The sequence below is a fragment of the Acipenser ruthenus genome, chromosome 7 (genome assembly GCF_902713425.1).
Source record: "Acipenser ruthenus chromosome 7, fAciRut3.2 maternal haplotype, whole genome shotgun sequence".
Taxonomy (NCBI): Eukaryota; Metazoa; Chordata; class Actinopteri; order Acipenseriformes; family Acipenseridae; genus Acipenser; species Acipenser ruthenus.
In genome coordinates, this window is record NC_081195.1 from 22,902,654 (window position 1) to 22,923,988 (window position 21,335).

Genomic DNA, 21,335 nt, shown 5'->3' on the forward strand with positions numbered 1-21,335 from the left:
GAAAATAAAAGGTTTTAACACAAAACAGGACACGGCACTATACGCCAAAATAAAGACATACAAAACGTACTACACAGACAAAACACGGTGAGCAGATTTTAACTATTATTATTATTTTTATTATTATTACCTCCGTCTCCAATCCCGTTCTCCACTCACCGAACACACCACCCCGAGTGAAAGAAATGTGCATATATATATACTGTTGTGCTGAGATTCAATTACTAATTAATTATTCACTTGAATCCCAGCACGTGAATTAATTCTGTGCAACCCCGTGCTCACATATTACATTTAACCAGCACGTGAAGTGATTTGTGCCCTCCTCGTGCCTAAATACAAATCTACATTTTTAAATACACGTGAAACACAGACCCGTTTATATCCCGTGTACCAATGACTATACACCAACATTAACACACGCAACATACAACACATAACACACAAAATACACACAGGGGCGGGCACTTCGTCACACGTACCTGTAATTTTTCTTTTCATTGTTAACATCCTGACAGCTTTTTACACTTATATCTTTAACGTCTGTTTCAAAGCTCTTTTCAAATTGCCCACATTGTCAAACAGGTAACACAGCAATAACGATGCAGTGATTTAGAGGACAGATCTCAAACCCAAGTGCACTAGAGCTGACTTTTTAAAAAGAGCTTTGAAACACATTTTAAAAGTTGTAAGTGTAAAAAGTTGTCAGGGTGTGAACAATGAAATACTGTACTACTATTATGGCTTCCAGTAGACTTTTGTGATATCATTATGTATTTTCTTTGATTACATGATGTTAAATAAATGATGTTCCTATAGTGTTTTTTTTTTTTTTTTAAATTGTCTCGATTTCTAAATGTCTAGGCGATATAAAACCTTTGGCCGTAGCTGTATGTTTTGCATTCCACGGCATGCATCTATTTTTCAAAAGGGTCCTGGAAAGTAAAGTGACAAAAGTAAAAAGTGACAAAGTTTAAATCGGAAGAAACAAGTTATTTTAAGTGACATGCTACAGTTTTCAAAACATAAACCCGAAAATCAACAATTTTCTACCCCGTCTGTAATTTGTGTTGAGGGTGTTTTGAAGAAACGCTCCTCTTGTAAGTTTTCAGTATGAAACGTGACACACTGTCAAAATGAAAACATTATAGAGTTAGTATCGGGTATGACCTCCCTGAGCATTAACACAATCCTGGCAGCGTTGACGCATAGACCTGATCAGCCTCTGGATAGACTGCTGTGGGATGTTCCGCCGCTCTTCCTGTGCAGCTGCAGCCAGCTGGAGAAGGTTGGCTGGTCGTGGTTGTCTCCTGTGGATGACACTGGCGATTTGGTCCCACAGATGTTCTATTGGACTCAGTTCAGGAGAAAAAGCTAGCCACGACAAGACCTCGACGTTGTTTTCTTGAAGTCGTGCAATTGTAATCCTAGCACAGTGTGGTCTTGCATTGTCCTGCTGGAAAATCGACACTTCCGGATTGGCTTGCAGGAATGGAAAAACTGTTGCCTCAAGGACTTCTCCAATGTATCGCTGAGCAGTAAGGTTGCCCTCAATCTGCACCAAAGGCATTCTTGTGTTAAAAGAGATTCCTCCCCACATCATCGCAGTTCCACCGCTCCACCGGTTGGTTTGAACAATGCAACAGTCAGTATAACGCTCACTACAATGTGGTTGGCCAGTGTGGTGACCCTCTGCCTTCCAGGACATGGCCTGTCCCTCACAGAGCCGGTTTCCTGGTTTCTCTGGACTAGTCCGCTGTTGAAGCAGAACATCTCATTCTCCAGACAATTTGACTCAGAAAGGCTGCCTTCAACCATGCTGATAGCAACCAGGCGATCTTCATTATTCAAGCGGGGCATGGTCATATTTTTCGCTGTTCTTGTGTTAATTAAAATCATGTCTTTTTAAATGGCTATTTATACAGATTCTTAATCAACTCATTTTGGCAATTTTAACTCAATTCAAATACCAGACACTAAGCACACTTGAGCTCAGTATTGTGTTATCCCAAGGAACTATAGTACTTAGACAATCAACAAACCCATCATCTCAAATGTAAATAACATTATGTATGTGCCCAATGAGCTGTTGATGTAAAACTTAGACTGTGCATTTTCTTTGTACATCAGCGTGTAATTATATATATATATATATATATATATATATATATATATATATATATATATATATATATATATATATATGTGTGTGTTTTGTTGACAAATGTGTTACTTCTTTCAAGCCTAAATAATTCAGGTCAGGTGTCCCCCTACTGGGAATTAAAGACGCTCTTTGGACCAAATTAGTTGCAGTGAAGATTCAGTACAACTTGTCTCTATTGTCCTGTGTTGTGAATGTGAACAGAAATACAAATGGCAGACAAGTGCCCGGACACTTTATTAAGTAGGTTTTGCCACCGTTTGCCTTGATCGCAGCTTTGAATACACTCCATAAGGGGCTGGAGTGTGCGGCAGAGTGTGCACTACAGGGAGGAGCTCCAAGTTGTTTGGGTGGGGGGTGGGGGGCACATTATGGAAAAAGTCACCCAAGTCAAATTTGTGCTGCAATATGACTGCAGATTAGGAAACATACCTCAAGAAAAGGGGGACCCTACAAAAGGGGGTTGTTAATGTGGGGTATTACTGCTATTACTTTGTAAATATATTCAGTACAACCTTAGATATTTTCCAGAAAGAACGCCTATGGAAGTTTGGCTTTTTGTGTTTAACTTTACTTACCCCACCCCTTGGTGCTGGCCCGGAATCCATTCAGTCTTTTATTGCACACAATGATGTAGAGAGATTGGGACAGGAGTATGATGATGATGATTGTTAAACGGAGCGTGGTGTACGTAGAAGATGACTGAAGTCCCTGTCAAGCTCCTCATTGTTATAACTCCAGTTTTGTATTTTAAGTCATAAGTATGCAACTGACATAGTTGTCAGATTTGTGTTTGTTACAGTAGTTACCCAACAGGTCAGCAAATAGTTGGATTAACTACTGTCAACAATAAATTGTGTGATTTAGTGATTTTTTTTTTTTGACCATCTTGAACTAACTTTCTACTTTTTTGAACCACTGTAGAACTGAAAAACAGTTCTGTCCAGTTTACCACCAGTACTGACTAGAACTGTAATTTTATCACTGATTAAAATCCACCCCCAGAGCAAAGGTAATTGACTTAATCCCTGCTCAACTATTTGTAATCACTGTCTATTATCCTAATTAGAGAATAGCCACTAATGAGAAGATATTAGCCAGTAGTTATTAGACCCACAGACCCCTTTCAGGATAAGACAGACCAGTCGAATTACCTGGTTTGAGCTATAGGGACACTTGAGGCGTTTTGTGTACGGTACAAACAAAAAGCACAGTTTCTACTTTCATTTACGTCTTACTACATTACTTCTACAAGTAGCAGCAAGAGTTACTATGCCATAGTGGTAAGTCTGCTTTAAATGGGGAATCAGCATGTGCCCCTACAGCTAAAAACATCTTTGGGAAATGTATAAAATGGCTCTGTCTGATTAAGGGGACTCTGGGCTGTACAGATCCTGGCTCCTTCTAAGATTTTAAAGACTTCAATCAAGCCCTTCCTAATCCTTCTTTGTTCAAGGCTAAATCAATTCAGTTCCCTCACTTTTTTTTTTCTTTCAAAAGATAGTAATGTTGTTTGTAGATTTTATTTTCTGCATAAAAGGCTTGATTCTAGAGCGATTAGAGCCGTCCAGGCTTCTTAGGTGGTATAATTTGCATTCCCATGGTAGTTATTAATCTTTCCATCGTGTTGCAATAGCTTCTTGTTGTATTGTGTAAATAGATAATGGAAGTTCAAATTCAAAAAGAGCCATAAGCTAATTTGCTTTTGTTTATTAATAGGGCTCAAATTGATGGATAACATGTGGACCATATCTGGACCACTGTGCAATATTTGTTCCAAATCCATTGTCCATTGCTGGTCTGTGGTCTGTTAATGCTTCTGCTAGGGTTTCTTTGGGGTAACACACAGGGGTAATAATGCTATCCCAGTTTTGCTCCAATGCTAGCAGGCCTATCATTAGACCAGTCAAGGGTAGTAGATTCTGCATTAGTCTTTTATACTCCTGCTGGGTTAGGGAGGAAAATTGGTTGGGGACAATTTGCCTAATCATGCTCTAGTGCCCCCTACGGGTCCAGGCACAGACTCCCCAGACTGGTCTGTAGGATTCAGTAATTTTGCGAACAATCATTGCTGAGGATTGATGAGAGAAAAGAGGCAATTGGTTTGAATTTTTCATTCCCCTTTTACCCTTTTAAGGTACAAGTGACATACATGTAAGAAAGAGGCTTGATAGCAGGAGGTTCCCAGTTCAAATTCCAGCTCAACCACTGTCTCACTGTGCGTGACCCTGAGCAAGTCACTTAACCTCCTTGTGCTCTGTCCTTTGGATGAGACGTAAAACCGAGGTCCTATTGTAGCAGCAGCAGTTGTAAGTCGCTTTGGATAAAAGTGTCTGCTAAATGACTAATTAATAATATGTCCCAGAAATAAGAACTCTGCTAACTTTCTTCTTTTTTAAATGAGGTCCACGGAACAGGGTTTAAAATGTACTGACAGGTTGGATCTGGTCATCCAGATTGTCAGTTTCCTCCTCGTGATACTTGAGTCGCTTTGACATGTATTTTAAGAAGAAACTGTTTGAACAGCCGCTCAATACCTTATGTACCTTAAGGGGTTAAAATGTAATTAAACTTCTAAACTGACTTAGATTATTTAGTTAAAAAGTAAAGAAACATGTTCTTCACTACATAAGGCGAGGGAATTGGAAATTATCACTTATCTAAATTATAATTATCAATTATAAAAGGTGCTTATATATCATGTCATACTGAAACATATGTTTGAATATTCAAACAAACACTGCTTGAAATATTTTTGATGGCAAAGATGACCATGTTTGTATTAGTATATATAAGATCACTTATAAATGACTATCGAAATTAAATCATGCAATGAAACCCAATGCATGTAGGAGGTCTGGACTAAGTAACTACATTCTACAGTATGGAAACGTGTTTCTCTTCTTTCTTGGTTAGATAATAATTTACTCATTGAGAATACCATTCTGCTCACAGGTAACTAATTACCTTAAAGGGGGAGTAGAAAAGTACAGTTTTACTTTTTATTAATTAAAAAAAGCAGCTGATAGTTAAATTTTAAAGAGTTTCCACAATGTACTATAAATTATACATTTGTACAGCTTGGGATACATCTACAGTGCTGCAGACTTAGAACAAAAGAAGCTATTAAAAAGACCCGGCCAAACTTTCAAGGAATGACAATGAAAAACACGAGGGCTATGGTACCGCATTTTATTTTCCGTGTAACACATTTAAATCATTAAGAACTATGAGAGACGATAATAAAGCGTAGTCATTTATAAGGGAATTTCATCGTATAGCATTGGGAAAGTGCTTGGTTAGCCAATTCTTTCAGCCGGCCCATCTGTCCTTCCAAGTTGGGGTTTATTCTCAGTTGTGTGTCCGTGCAGCAATCTTTTCACTCTCCTCAGCTGGATTCGAGGGACCAGCACAGTCCCTTCCAGAGCAAGGACAAAGAACCGTTCCCCAAAGTCTGACATCAATCATTCCAACACTGCTTGCTTTCCACTTGTCAGCCGCACTAATTGCATTTTGTAAAAGGAAGTTTATAGCTTTTTTTTTTTTGTAACCAAAAACTTGTTTACAGAGTGATATTCCCTTGTGCAAAGGCAACATTTCAGAGAGGAAGAAAGTCAGGTTAACAAAATACTGCCAGTTGAGACTCGGCATCAAGTAGGATAACTAATAAAATAGTTTCAAGTTTGAAGGGCCCTCATACAGTAAAGTGTATTACATGTACAGTTTACTGCCAATATGGGTTAACTGTGAATTAACTGAATTTGTGAATGATTGAATTGCAAATTAACTACAACACCAACCCCCTTCTATCTTTTCAAAATAGTGTAATTCATGTTAACAGTTTTACCACTCATTACTATGGGCCATGTACTGTTTTTGGAAATTCCACTTTTATGCTAAGAACTATTATCTAAAACAACTGAATTTGAATATATTATATATATATTTTAATTACAGAAAGGCTGCACATAAACTCCATTCATCATGTCAACCGTGCCATATTAAGTTTCTTGAAAATAATCATCTTGAACTGCAGAGTCAATACAAAGCAGTAACATTATAATCGGTTTATGTCTAGAACAGTTATGTAAGTCTTCAATGACAAAGTGAGTTGGATAGACATCACACCTAACCGTCTAGAATCAGCTCTCCTATTTATGACACACATAGTTTATTTGGTTTAGTTCAAGCCCCATGCTCTCAATCAGAAACCTTGGTTTCGGGTTCTATTTTTGTATCAAGCTCAGCACAGTTTTTGAACCTTTATAACTGGGTTAGTTTTACTTTCAACCTTTACTTTACCAGGAAGAGAACATTTGAGAACAAGGAATTCCCAAAGGTTCCCAGCAATCTGCAACCTGCAGGACAAGTTTACAAGAAACCAAAACAACATTTCAGGAAGAAGCTGGTGGGCGAGTGAGTGCAGTGCTAATAAATGATCCTGGAACAATGGGTACAGCAAAGCGAGGGTCTGTGTATGGGTTATATTGAGTACTGTGTAAACAGCCTTATAACCTACAGATTATTTTACTGATCTGTTTCGAGTGGAGTTATCTTTCCTGTGGTACTGTGAGAGGTCTGTAGCACAAAGGAAGAATAAATAACATTTTATAATTCATGCTAGCAATATTCAACTTAGTTGAAAGTAAACCGGGAGCATTTATTATGCGTTTTGAGAGGTTTCTTGCAAAGTTGTGTGATGTTTTATTCCTTTTGGTTTTGCCCAGCCCCTATTCCTTCTCTCCCTCACCTTTCCTTTACCCAGCTGTAATGAAGACTTGATTCCCTCTCTAAAGGCCAGAACAATAACGTTTCTTTTCAAGCATTAAGGGGTTCTTTTAATTATTTTGGGATTTTAGGTGGAGAGAATAGGGGTTTTAGGATTTTCTTATAAAGTAAAAGCAAAGAAAGAAATCAAGTGTTGCATTTTTTAAGAGGATTTGCTTAAGGTAATTAAAATTTCCTCTACTAGATTTTATTCACTTCCACTTCAGGGTTTTTCTGTGGAGCGATTTCTTTTACAAAAGTGACTTATTTATGTAGGGAGATGAGAGAGTAGTCCCTCTGCAGACAAAAACACTCCTGTACAAGGGAACGACTTGGAGTATTTCAAAAATAATGGTTATGTTATAGTGATTCATAGTTTGGCCACCAAAATCTGTCACCCTAACTTTTAATCCACATTATTCAAGTGAAAATCCCCATAATTAAATACTAATGAGCTACTCCATCTAGTAATTAATTACACATCAATTTGTAGGGGGTATAAGTAGATTATTGGTATTATATCCAGAAAACTATCAAATCATTTGTTTGTTTGTTTGTTTTAATTATATTTATCCACTATAAAGCACTCAGTGGTGGTTAATTTAAAGACAAACGTTTCAACAACAAGTCTTGAGAAAGACACAACGCCTGCCATTGAATTTACAAAGTTTCTTTCAGTATTTCTAATGATGTTGATAGATGAAATGGTAACCTTGTCAGTCCAGAGATGACAGACAAAGAGAAGATGTGATACCTTTTATTGCACTAACTAAACAATAATTAATCACAAGCTTTCTAGACTTCGGAGGTCTCTTTTTCACCTGAAGAAGAGACCATTGAGGTCTTGAAAGCTTGTGATTAATTATTGTTTAGTTAGCATTAGTCCAGTACAAGGTATCTCATCTCCTTCTCTTTGTCCAGTATTTCTAATATAATTCTATTTAAAGGTGGATTAACAAAGAGCAGTTCTAATCGATTAAGGAAAGTGTTACAACAGTAATTTTAATGGAACATGAAGGACTCAAGTTTTTTTTTTTTTTTTTGTAAAGGCACTTACTGTAAACTACACTGTATTTAAATATTGACTTTGCATTGTAACCTTGTACTGTCCTGTAACGCCTCCAAGTCACCTTGGATAAAGGCATTGAACAAATAAATACATACATAATAATAATGTCATGGGTTAAGTAACTAATGAGTAAAAGTAGAGATGCAGACTCATCATCTTGTTTTTTAACCCTTTAATTGTTTGAAGGGTGCATATTGAGAGTTCTGTTATATATTTAAAAACACCACAGTTTTCTTCTGTTTATCAATTACTTCTAATATCAATTTTGTGTGATTGGTTTGCATCTACAGTAGTGTGCATTTTTATTAGAACACCTCAAGATTTGTCATTTATATCCTTGACATACCTACCTACCTACCTACCTGCATGAAAATCTCTGGGTGTGCGAATTTAAATTATTGGTCAGTAATCAGTGATAAAGCAAAAACAGGCACTCGTGAAAATGTTTGTCCGCTTTGTGCTTTAATTAAACAACTTCTAAAAAGTCTCATGCATTTTACCATTTGTGGCTCTGTGTGCCTTTTCTCTTACTAAATTATGCATGTGTGGCCTTTTTGAATCATTGATTAAATTAGACTAATTTGCCTATTTTGACAGTTTTCCAAGATTTTTTAATTGGTGATTTGGTTTCATATGCACAACAAATCAAAACAACAGAAGCAATGGGGCGTTCAAATAAATTTACACCCAAAAGATACACTTTGGATAGTTTTAAGAATGCATTCTGAATATACAATATATAGTACACAGTAGACCTCCATAATTTAAATGCATTCAGCCCTGTTGCATGTTTGAAATCAGTAAAACCTGCCGCAAATCTGATGATTTAGCGAAAGCGGTTCTAATCCTTCCTTTGTTTTCGGCCAGGTAGGGGTCCCTTTGTATGGCCGAGGGCCCACTGATCTAAAGTAAAGCAGGGAGAGTCAGTGTAGTGAAGTGTAACAGGCCCCCACTCTCCCTACATGTCCCTCCGGTGCTCATTATTTTTGTGAACTTTCCCTCTCAGTCTAGAGAAAACGTGACAGATGTGGTTCAGCATGGCCAGAACTTAAGCTGGTTGACATGGTTTTAAGGGGATCAAAGGCAATGCAGGCCTACCCCTTTAGAGGCATTCCCAGACACTTATTTGCAAATTTCATCGCAATAGATACAAGGATATGAGTAAGCTCAGTACTACAACGAGGTCTGTCGGACATTAATTCGGCACCCAGGAGTGTGCGGGTCCCTGTCAGTCCAGTTTAGAAATCGGGGAAACTTATTCACTCGTAATTATATTAATAGTGCTGTGAGGTGCCCGAGGTAGCCCAATGACTAAGGTATTCCAATTAGAACAGTTGTATTCCTTTCAGGACTTTTTAACCTGGCATCAGCATTTTTTTAAAATTTTATTTATTTATTTATTTATTTTTTTAAATCACAAAACAGATGTTGTACCCAGGCACTGCTGGTAAACCATAAATATATATATATATATATATATTTTTTTTTTAAAAACTTGTTTTTTAACTTTAGAACTTTAGCTCTGTGACATCAGGATGAGATGTACTGGAAGCTTGACAAATCTGTTGCAGTGATTTACTGTATTTTTCAAAGTAATTCGATTACTGCATTATAGATTACCTTTAGGCGGTTTTAAATTCTTTTTAGGCTTTCGTAGTAAGCAGCTGCTGTGCCAATGCAATGTTCCCTGTGGAATCCCCAGCTAAGATCAGCCACTTTGCACAGCCAGGACATGATCCTGCGCTCCCTTGACTGTATGACTCGCCCTGCACACCACACGGTCATGCCTTTGCCAGGTAAGCCTATAACTGTAAAGTATCCTTTTAAGTAATGCAGGGGTCTCCAACCCTGGTCCTGGAGAGCTACAGGGTCTTCTGGTTTCTGTTTCAACCGAGCTCTGTTACTTAATTGAACCAATTATTGGCTTAAATTAGTCAAGATTTAACATATGTTCCAGATCTTTAGCCATTGGTGATGTAAAGACACCGACAAAACCTACAGGATCGGGGCTCTCCAGGACTGGGTTGGATTCCCCTGCGCTAAAGGCTCAGAGCGTCCTATATTTTTTATCCCACATTATTAACAGTGCATTGCTGGAAGGGCTTGGTGTACACAAAGGCTTGTTAAAAATAGCTTGGTGTTGGATATAGTGGTGCCTGGATAAAGGGATGTCTACGTGTTCTCTTCAAGCTTATCTATCTGCTTGACCTCCCACAATGACATCAATGTCAAATAAAACCTTTTTTTTTCTCTCAATGCAAATGCAATGCACATCCAGCAGCTATTCAAATTGTATCCACCACAGACCAGACAGGCGCACAATGAGCTAACTTGTTATTCTGGTATAGTGTTGTCCACAAGCAAAACCCAACTGAGGAGCATTCAGGTTCCCAAACTAGGCGGCAGTACATATAGAAATATTCTTGATCAGACTACCCTGACACCTGGCAACACAATGCAGTGTCGTGCCAAGTGTGCTCCGGTCCTCGGTTCGAAGACTCGGATCCAGCTTCCCCTACCCATAAAAAAGCCAATAAAAGCCTTCCTTCGCTGAAAAATGTCATTAATTCACTCGTCTCAGTCTATCAGCCTTGCTTCCAAGTTCTCAACAGTGTTAGTGAGAAGGTATGAACACACAGATACAAAATGATCTGTCTGGATTCGTTATTTGGAAATAAAGGGGATATTGGGTACAGATACAAATAGCAGAAGCCTTAGGGGCACGCAAAAAGTCAAAATAAATAAATAAACAACAGGGTCCTTTTGGGCCCCTGACAGGCTGGGAACTGGTATCAACCGGAACTGTTGAAACCCCGCTTGCCATGGCCCTGAAACCATGCTGCACAGGCCTGGAAGGATCGGTTTGTTTGCATGACCACTCCTGTTGAGTGCTTGGGTTTGTTATCCCCTGCAGGGGAACAAAAACCCCAGTGAAGGGTATACCGTGGAGGCGGTCATGAGCCTATATCTACTAGAGGTTTAATGATACATTAAGAACACGATACGATCCAGATATGCAAGTCACAAAACCATATGTATCACGATGCATGTCATGGTCCTGAACATCACCTAGTGATTTTCCTATTTTGTTCAGACAAGACGGAGATCGTATAGAGAGAATGTATTCACTAAATCTAAACCACATTTATTTAATGGAGCATTTGGTCGACTCCCAAGCAGGTCAAGTATAATGGGGCACCCCTCTGCTGCGATGTATCATGTAAAGAAAGTATCACGATACCATTGATACACAACAAATCATTGCGCCCCTAGTACACAAAGTATGTCACACTTTCTGTATATCTGCAAAACCTTTTATTCAATAGCTGTGTTAGGAATATTTCCATAAGGGGCTATATAGGGGTGTTTTTGTCCACATTTATCCATCTGTATGTAACACATGCATTGTGTAACTGCAATAGAGAAACTGGTGCAATGTGTTTAGGGTCATAGGAAGAGTCTGTTTACTATTCCAAGCACGGAACAGAGACCAGGGTCAGAGGCCAGGTCAGAGGTTAGGAGACACCTTTTTTTTATACAGTGTTAAGCGTATGGAATGGGTAACTAACCATGTTGCTGCAGCTGAGTCATTGGGTGAAGTTCTGGGATCAATCAACCACTTGCATAATTTGGTGGAATGGCTTCCTCTCAACTTTTCTTAAGTTCTTATCTACCACTAGCTTACACCTTTTGTAGTTTACATTGTGATACCTTTATACATAACTTTTGCATTGCTCTAGGATCATACCATACCAATTTCATTGATATAGCCGCCTTCATGAACAGCAGTATAACAAAGTAAAAAAGAGCTGTAAACTTATCTAGTAAAAGGACAAAATATTAATAAGATGAAAAAAAAAACATCTAAAATTGTAATATATTTATTAACTTCCAAAATCGAACTTGGAAGTGAGTTCCAAAGTGAAGGAGCTTAAGATCCATAGCTTTCAATCGAGTTCTTGAAATTATCAAGTGACCGTTATTAGCAGATTTAAACGTACAGCCTGGTTTGTAAGGAATACGTATCTCGCACAAGTAAACAGGATCAAAACCAATGGGTAGCCTTAGTATGGACTCCCCTTGGCGTTATTAGCTTTGCTTGCTACAGGCTTTTCTGTTTTCTCATCTCAGCCGGAGTCCTTGGCTGAATAATGAACCAATCACACAGTGATTCCTGAAAGAGGTGTATTTTTTTTTTCACTGTAAAAATGGCTTATTTCAACTCACATAACTGAAGAACAGCAAACTCAAATTTGAAGCACAGTAAACAAAAATGTGACCTATAATTTATTAAATGTGACGTATGGCTGACAAATAAGCAACGCTACCCGGTATGAAATCGCACGAGTTGCATTTTTGATTTGATTAGTCACACTCTCCGTGCTTAATACCTATACATTTGCAAGGTAACAATTTTCAGTTTTTACTTACCTCCATTTAAATGTTAATTAGTAGTTGTTAATATGTCTCTGCATCCTAAGAGAGAGAGAAAAAAAACTTATTTAAAGACTGGGTTTAAGGTTTTCAAGGCGACTGCAAGAATGAAATGCAATTCGGATCCACGATGAGCAATTAACATAATTGGTCAAGTCTGTTTGAAATAAAGTATGCTAAACACAATCGCGCTCAGTCAGGATATGAAGGTAAAAACAAATTACACTGTTTCATAATTAACAGCTTTTATTTCTGAGTTTAATTAGTAAACAGAATCGCTTCAAAATGAGTGTAAAAGGACGTTATGTTACCAAAAATAAAACCCGAAAACTTCAAGGACTAAACATGAATATCATGTGATGAGACTCCCTCTAGTGTCTAATCTAAGTTATTGCAGGAATTGTAAAGGGATTGAAATGGTATATCATTCAAGTGTGTCCAGAATATATTGTATTTGTGTAGATGTTTATTGCAGTATGATTTTGCACAGGTGACGCTAGCAAAGAGCCGTGGGAGGTTGTTAAGTGCTTTAAATGCAAAGGGCAGTTCAAGGATCCGTTATTATAATCAATGTAGAAACATGTTATATTCTATAATTGTTAATAGCATAATTAATGATTAGAGATAATGACTATTGTTATACACTTTTTTGCTATTGTTTATAATAAACAGATATAGTCTGTCTGCCTGTCTTTTCGGGTCTGTTTGTCTTTTTATACCTCTCTGTCTATCTTTTAAATGTCTGTCTCATCAGAATGTGATGGTGAAGCATTATGCATATACAATATTGAGTTGAAATGCAATGTCGTGGAATCAAAAAGACTGCAGGAAGCAATATTTTATGGCCTAGAGGTTAGTAGTCAGTAGACAAAGTGCTCACAGTTTAAAATAAAGCCCTGCATTCTCAACAAATTCATGTTCATGATGATTAAGGGCTTAATGTAAGGAAGCGTGGAGACTTATGAATGAATGTCTTGTTCTGTTCGGCGTTGGGTGGTGTTCAATAAATCCAACTGTATATTAAATGCTATACACAGGATTTACTTGTGGAATTGATTTGCCTGTGTTTAGCTACAGGGCACTTATTGATCTGGGAAAACCGCTGCACACACAAAAAGTCCCCCTTTCTGTCTTAATTAGTGTCTTGACCCTTAGGCTAAAGTTTAAATACTGCAGGATGTATTCGCCACTCTCTCCTCATTCAATCTTCATTGCAGAAGCCCTGCAACAAGTTGTCTCTGTGTATTCAGTGGTTTAAAATACCCTTAATAGTGTGAGAAAGCTTTATAACTGTTTTAATACTGTTAATTATGAATTAATGATCAATTAATGTTTTTAAAAAATGGAATTAAAACCTTGGTTGTCACACCTTTCAAAGAGTCATTTGAATATATGTTTTAATGTGTTAGTAGTTATTACCAGCACTGGGGACTCTTATACTGTATCTGCAGACTCGTATGGAAGACAGGGGCGTTTTGTAGTGTGGTACCATGAGGCAAGATGCACATTTCAATCATACAAGCAGGCAGTAAAAAGGGCTGCTGTGTAAGTGAGGTCCCCAGGTGGTAGGTTTTTGGAATTACAGTCTTTCATACAGAAACTGGAGACTGCAAGTCTATGCAAAGTTTCATGCAGGAAACACTAAATGCAAATAAAATGATTAATTGATTGATAGGAGAATCCAGTCAAGTCAAGCAGACACTGGACTAAAGGAGGTAACTTCCACCTTCATGTCAACCTTCAATCAGTGACGGGAATTTTTATAAACTTTTAAAAACAGTGTTAAAAAAATAATTCCTGAAACAGTCCTTATTTTTTTTTGCAGAAAAATAAGAATATGGCAGCTGTACCCTGTGGTAGTTTCGTTTAAAGGTGAAACAACTTAGTAAGTATTTTATTTTTTGCCATCACCTATTCCCAGTCTTATTGTCCACTGATTGAACCACACCATAGAACAGGGAACAGTACAGGTTATAAATTGGCCTCTATATTTTTGAATTCACCTCAAAATACAATTATTACTATACAGCCATTTTTCACTCCTACAACAAATGGCAAAATAGGTTTTGCAAAACTTATACAAAAATACTTTATTTGTCATATAAACCCGCATAATATACAGTACCTTTTGAAAGCATAAAATGCCATTAGATTTTTTTTTAAAGAAAAAAATGGATTTTAAATCAGAAATGATGAAATGCTTAATTCAGATAGAAATACTTGGATGGTAAGTATATAATTTTTCAAAATGTTACACTTTTTTTGTAGGTTGGTTGTCTGTAGCTTTTAGAAAGGAAATTTAGATCCCTTTTTGTAAAAACAAAACAAAGAAAGTCTGGCAAATGAACTGGGAAACAATCTGTACAGTATTAATACATCTTTTGAGTTTACAAAGAGCCCCCACTTTTGTAAAACAAACATTTTGCTTGTGAATGTTGGTTATTCCTTGTGTGCCTCGTCCTGTGAAATCACAAATTTCCATTTTGTAGCCAATGTTTTCTACAGTTCTTGCAATCAGACGTTTTCCTTTGTTTCATTTATATTGTCAAAATATTCCACGTTTCCATTTGCACCATGAAACCGATTTGTTTTAAAACCTCCAATATCAATCTTGGGCTGCAACTTCAATTCAATCTTCTGTATATATCAGATATCTGAAACGAACAGGACTGAATTTAAACTGCATTCCATTTAGCCCTGATGGAAATATGTAGCACAGTACTGTACTGTGAGTCTTTAGCCCAGGTTTATACATCCTGGATGTGCCCAGAAAGTGGAACCCACAGCCAAGATAGTCCAAGTGCCAGCAGAGTGTTGCAATATCAGTTAACTTGGTGCAGTTTTAGACTTTATTCCGTTTTACAAAAAAGAGAATTCCTAACATGTCAAGGTGAACACAGAAACACATTGTGTGCGGCATGTTGCATAAACTTTATCCAAGATCTTCACTGTGTAAAAAGTTTTATCTCAAATGCATGTCGTGTGTTATTGTTATCATTGTTCAGCACCACCAGAGGATGGTTTATTTTGTATTCCAGAGTTGTTTTTTGTTAGAAATAAAAGGCGGCATCCACTGTCTTTTTATCCACAGAACGTAATTCTTTTGATCGCATCAATTTCACTATACACCAAGGGTGTGCAGTTCTTTTCATACCTGTTTTGAGGAAAGAAGAGTATTAGCTTCAATGTCGGACAAGCATGTTCAATCTTGTTTTTAGCCTAAATCCCAGAAAGCAGGCCCTGCTGGCAGCCCAGTTTGTTTATGTTCCCTCAAATAGAGCTACAACTGCACGGGTACATGTGGAGAGAGGGAAAGAGAGAGAAAACATGGAAAACATGTTACCACAAGATGGCAGTGCGTTCCAAACAAAAGCACTTGTGTGTAAAATATCCTATTGGGTATCCATTGCAGTCATAATGTCTGCCCAAAGATACAAACCATACAATCATCAATGGGAGAAAACGCTTTGCATATCAAGGAGAATTTCAGAGATGTTTTGTACTGGTGTTTTGTTAATGCTCAAGTATTCCACGTGTTTTGAATGATCTATTGTGGGTATTATAAAGTTAATGCTGACAAAGCATTGATATTGGGTGCACTTTTGCAAAAAAAAACGTTAAGGGCTGTTTTTTAAGGTCTGCTTGTAATAATAATAATAATATAATAATAATCTATTTTATATAGCGCAATTCATGCAACACATCTCAAAGCACTTTACAATCTAAAAACACACTAACACATAATCATAAATAATCACACAGACTATACATATTAAAACATGCACAGAACACACATGCTATATAAATTCATAAAAGCAGATCTCCTACAAAGGCTGAGATGCCAATTTAAAAAGATGTGTTTTTAAGTGACTTTAAAACAAATTGTAAAGAGTTCTTGATTTATAGTAGCTTCCTTGTATGCTTCACGTTCTCCTCTTCTTGCTAGTAGCTGACTTGCTGACCTTTTCCTAGCAATGTTGTATTAATCTTCAGATATAAACAACACCAGTGACTAATCTATGAACAGGAGCGACAAATGCTAGTTTTTTAGTGTTTCACTGTTTGGGTTTGTAGCAGGGGAGACCTGTACTGACTATCTGGCACATGTGTATTGCTGCAGGTAGAGGGCAGCAGTCTCCTATGATCCGCCTGTCAGTCATGGCGATGACACGGAGAGGTGGGGAAGAGTGTGCGTGTGCTTTCCCTCTCTCTGAGTGGCTGAGAGGGGGGTCTTGGGAGATTGCTCGGCCCTTAAGAACGGTGCTTTAGGTGCACTCGGGTGGCCGGATTGGGGAACACACCGTGACCCTGACCGCAGACGTCAGGTGTTAAAAAGGATGAAAACGAGGCAAGTCTGGCTGAGGATAACAGCCGGCCTGAAAATAATTAAACGAGAAATCAAAATACATAGCTACACACCCAAGGGGACGGGTTTAGTTATACGGGGGAACTCCGGCCATCCCAGTGTTAAGCAAGCGAGCGTAGGACGGAGGCACGTGCTGACCGGCTTACGCAGTGGGGGCACTGCGTAAGCAGAACTTTTGTTTGTAGGTTTATTACTGTGTTTTATTTTCCCTTTTTCTTTTGCCTTTGGTTTTCATTATTATTTACGAGCACTTGTTGTGCCCTTGCTTGTGTACCTGTTGTGGTACAAGACGTGGTGCTGGTTACTGTCGCCAGTATCCAGTCCACGGACAACAACGCCATCTTCTGGACGCAATAAATCAGTACGCCTGAGCGGCGTTTCAAATAAAGTACTGTCTCCTGGTGTCAGTGAGTTGCCCACCACTCTATCACAGGGTTGTATTAAATATTATCGGTAGTATTAAGTATTTTTATGTCAGTAATGGTATAATTGTTATCAGAAACACCAGTGACAAAGGAACAGATATTCTAAAGCAAGGATTCTATTTTTGATGTCAATAATATTCTTGAAATCAAAATTCAGTATTTGGTGTCAGGAACTGTATATGCGATTTCCAGAGTAGAACTGTTTACTGTGCAACAGAATTCTATTTTTGGTATTGGTAATTCTATTGTTGATATCATTGCCTGTATTTTTGATATGAACATTTAATTTTTTTATATTTGATAACCCCAAAGTAGCGATCTGATGTGTGCTGAATGGTTTTGTCCTGCCTTATTCATGAGTTTATAAACCGCTTCCTGTGTGTAAGGTAGCCGTTTAAATGAACATATTTTGTTAATGTTTTAGTAAGCTAGTTGTTCATAGTTAGTAAGTAAAAAGACTCAAAAAGACTGTTGCCAGTAGTTTAACATCAGGGATGAAGAAAGATAAACAATTATATTTTACTGACTGTAAGCTTAGAGAAAGTGAAATGGGTAGTAAAAATTTGTTTTGTGCAGCTACTGGCAGCAATGGAATCAGCTGCCTTAATGCAAGTAAAAATACTACTGGCTGTAACATCTGCCTTTAAAAATATATCTATCTAACACAATTTTTGTTCCTGGGTAGTAAGTTTTATTTCCTAATTGCTTATGCCTCAAAAGTATAGAAAATGGCTATTATTCCCCACAAACTTTGCTTTTGTGACCAGGACAGTGATATTTTGAAATTTACCTATTTCCAATGAGAAAACGGGCAACTTTTCGTTCACATAAAGTCAGAAAAAAACAACATATGAATCCAAATTAACATGTATTTATACTAAAGTAATACAAAAATGACTACAAAAGATTTAGAAGTGAGTAGTTTTTCGAGATTTACGATTATACTGTAAATCACTTCCACGAATCATCCCCCAAATGTAGTCTCCCATCATGTTTTCGTTATACTGTCCTTGGTAGCGGCGTTCAAAGTCCAGTATATCCTGGTGGAAGCGCTTGCCTTGCTCCTCCGAGTACGCTCCCATGTTCTCCTTGAATTTATCAAGATGAGCATCAAGGATATGGACTTTGAGGGACATCCTACAGCCCATTGTGCCGTAGTTCTTCACCAGAGTCTCAACCAGCTCCACATAGTTTTCGGCCTTGTGATTGCCCAGGAAGCCCTGAACCACTGCGACAAAGCTGTTCCAAGCCGCTTTCTCCTTACTAGTGAGCTTCTTGGGGAATTCATTGCACTCCAGGATCTTCTTTATCTGTGGTCCGACGAAGACACCGGCTTTGACCTTTGCCTCAGACAGCTTAGGGAAGAAGTCTTGAAGGTACTTGAAGGCTGCCGACTCCTTATCTAGAGCTCTGACAAATTGTTTCATAAGGCCCAATTTGATGTGCAGTGGTGGCATCAGCACCTTCCGGGGGTCCACCAGTGGCTCCCACTTGAAGTTGTTCCTCCCCACAGAGAACTCGGTCTGCTGTGGCCAGTCCCGCCTGTGGTAGTGCGCCTTGGTGTCCCTGCTGTCCCAAAGGCAAAGATAGCAGGGAAACTTGGTAAAACTGCCTTGGAGACCCATCAGGAATGCCACCATTTTGAAGTCTCCTATGACCTTGATGCCATCTCAGAAAAATGCAGATATGTATCCACTTAGGCAGCTGGAACTAAACTGAACTGGTGGGCTTAAGGCCCCTGTATTTATACTACTATTTATATTACTGGAAAGTTCTAGAAAGTTCTAGAAGTTACTCCAAGTTTACTCAGCACTGAATCTATCTGGAATGTTCTGCAAAATAGGTAAATTTCAAAATATCACTGTCCTGGTCACAAAAGCAAAGTTTGTGGGGAATAATAGCCATTTTCTATGCTTTTGAGGCATAAGCAATTAGGAAATAACACTTACTACCCAGGAACCAAAAAAAATATATATATATGTTACACGGTGTATTCAAAGCCTTGACAGGTTTTCATACCAGAATCCTGTCAAGGTTTTTTTTGGAAAATATAGCACAATACAGACAAGATACAACAGTGTAGTATCAAAATGGCAAACATTGTTAAGATTTGAATCATGGCCTGGTCTCATCTTTATTGCATAGTAAAGTAGTTCATTCCATGTTTACCTTAATTCACAAACCTTACAGGGGCGCTGAGAGATAAGGCAGTTCTGTAACTGGTGGGACTCAAGCAAGAAAAGACCCCACGAAGAAATAAATATTAGCTATGTTGGTTTGGTAGGGGCAAGGAAATGAGATGTCAGTGACAAGGTATGACGCAATTTGTTGGAGCAAGGCATGGCCAATCTTATAACGGTGTAGTATATAAACCATGTATTTTCAAACATAACCTGCTATTGACCATATCATTCTCCTAGAAATGGTGTCATATCTTGGGACTTGCATTGACATTCTACTGTATTTTGAACAGATTTTGAAAAAGCCAGGGCATTATCTGACACATCTAATATAAAGCCAAAACCTCACCTTGAACACCTGATAATTCTTCATAAGGCAGTCAGAGAGCTGTGTGCAAGAAGTCACCCTGTGTTATTGTGATATCGCATCATCCTCTGTGGTCGTTTTCCCACAATCAGGGTTCAAATCCACTATGGTCGTCCCTTTGAGAGTGGCCCCGTATCCCTCCTGGCAGTGCACCTCGTATTTCTCTGCTGACTTCATGGTGGATCCTGAGGAGGTCCCGGCATGGCTCCCGTTGGTCTGGGAGCAGACGTTGCTGACTTTGGCCTGATTCTGCTTGTATTGGTTGTTGTAGACCTTGTATTTCATGAGCAGGATGAAGATGAAAACCAGCACCGAGGCCACTATGATCCCTCCGATGATGATGATCATGGTCCCTCCCAGGAACTGGTCGTGGATGGAGCGGCACTGCTTGTACTCCTTGTCGGTGACGAAGTGGACGCAGCCGAGGAGTTTGGTGGCCGTCAGCGAGGTGATTCCGTCGTCGTACACCGCCAGCACGCACAGGTCATACTCCCTCGAGGAGGCAAGGTCACTCAAGAGGAAGGACTTGCTGGAGAAGGGAATCATCCTGGTGGAAAAGAGACACTTGGTATAAACACGGTCGAGTCTACTTCTCATAAGAGGAAAGGTGACCTAGGGGATGGACAAGGGTGGGGTTTTAACCAATCCCAGCAGTCCCTCAATTGAAACCACACCCTCTTCCCTCCCCTAGATCCTTTCCTCTGCTAGCTTCACCATATAGACACACATTAAGGTAAAGGTGAGTTTGTGCATAGTTTGGATGTAGGGTTGTATCTAGAAAACCTATTTCTTTGTGATGAGGATTTGGTCAAGGGGGGTAAAAACACTGACCTACTGATAAGGAAAGTACGTCCTCTCCATCTCGTTGGGAGTTTCATTTTATATATATTATTACACACACAGTTCGAGGCTACTGCACCATGGCCGTAGCATGACAGGCGGGTGCTGAGTGAAAGCTTGCTTTGTGCACATCGTGGAGGAGAGTGTTCGCTCCGCCAGATAACTACTGCGGAACCCTTCAACTCTGCCAGCCAGTCACGTTGCTGTTTGTGTACTCGGGCTCTCATGTCTGTTCTTGGCGATTTTTAATACAAGCTTCACTATACTGTACTTGAATTTAAGACGCAGGCCATTTTTGAGAAGAAAAAATTGGTTTAAAACGTGTGTCTAAATATATATATGAATAGTAGATTGTTGCATTATATTAACTATGTAGTAAATTACATCACAAACACTTTAATGGATTTGAATGGAAGGAGGAAGGCTGTTCAATCCTGGCACTTAGGATTCTCCAGACAAAGAATACCAAAAAAAATTACATTTAATTAAAACGACATTAAACAGTGGTGCCATTTAGATATGCCAGCATTAAGACAATTTATTGTACCCCCCAGCTATTGCTTCCATGACAGTCGTTAATCCCAAAATAGATGGTGAAATAGATCATAAAAGTATTTCTTGAGAAACAGACATGGGTGTCTGGAATCTGGGGCGCCTTGGAGAAAAGAGCTGTCACAAGTCACAGCACTTTATGGACTTAGCCAGTATGCTGCCTCACATTCTTTA

General features: G+C 38.6%; 2 protein-coding genes across 3 annotated transcripts in view; both read right to left on the reverse strand.

Moving 5' to 3' along the window:
- The window catches only part of LOC117415084 (mRNA decay activator protein ZFP36L2-B-like), a 55,548-nt gene extending 43,045 nt beyond the window's left edge, over nucleotides 1–12,503 (reverse strand). The window contains exon 1 of the mRNA XM_059026661.1: nucleotides 12,429–12,503. Within this exon, the coding sequence (XP_058882644.1) occupies nucleotides 12,429–12,434 (6 nt within the window). The 5' untranslated portion in view covers nucleotides 12,435–12,503. The remainder of the gene's footprint in view (nucleotides 1–12,428) is intronic.
- A 1,986-nt stretch (nucleotides 12,504–14,489) lies between these two features.
- LOC117415186 (leucine-rich repeat and fibronectin type III domain-containing protein 1-like protein) overlaps nucleotides 14,490–21,335 on the reverse strand; it is a 54,540-nt gene continuing 47,694 nt past the window's right edge. The window contains exons 3-4 of one of the 2 annotated variants that reach the window (XM_034025211.3): nucleotides 19,752–20,316; nucleotides 14,490–15,585 (exon numbers count right to left, since the gene is read on the reverse strand). In XM_034025211.3, coding sequence (XP_033881102.1) covers nucleotides 19,815–20,316 — 502 coding nt within the window. In that variant the 3' untranslated portion in view covers nucleotides 14,490–15,585; nucleotides 19,752–19,814. Of the gene's footprint in view, nucleotides 15,718–19,751; nucleotides 20,317–21,335 lie in introns of both variants that reach the window. The other variant, XM_034025212.3, reaches the window with a different exon arrangement.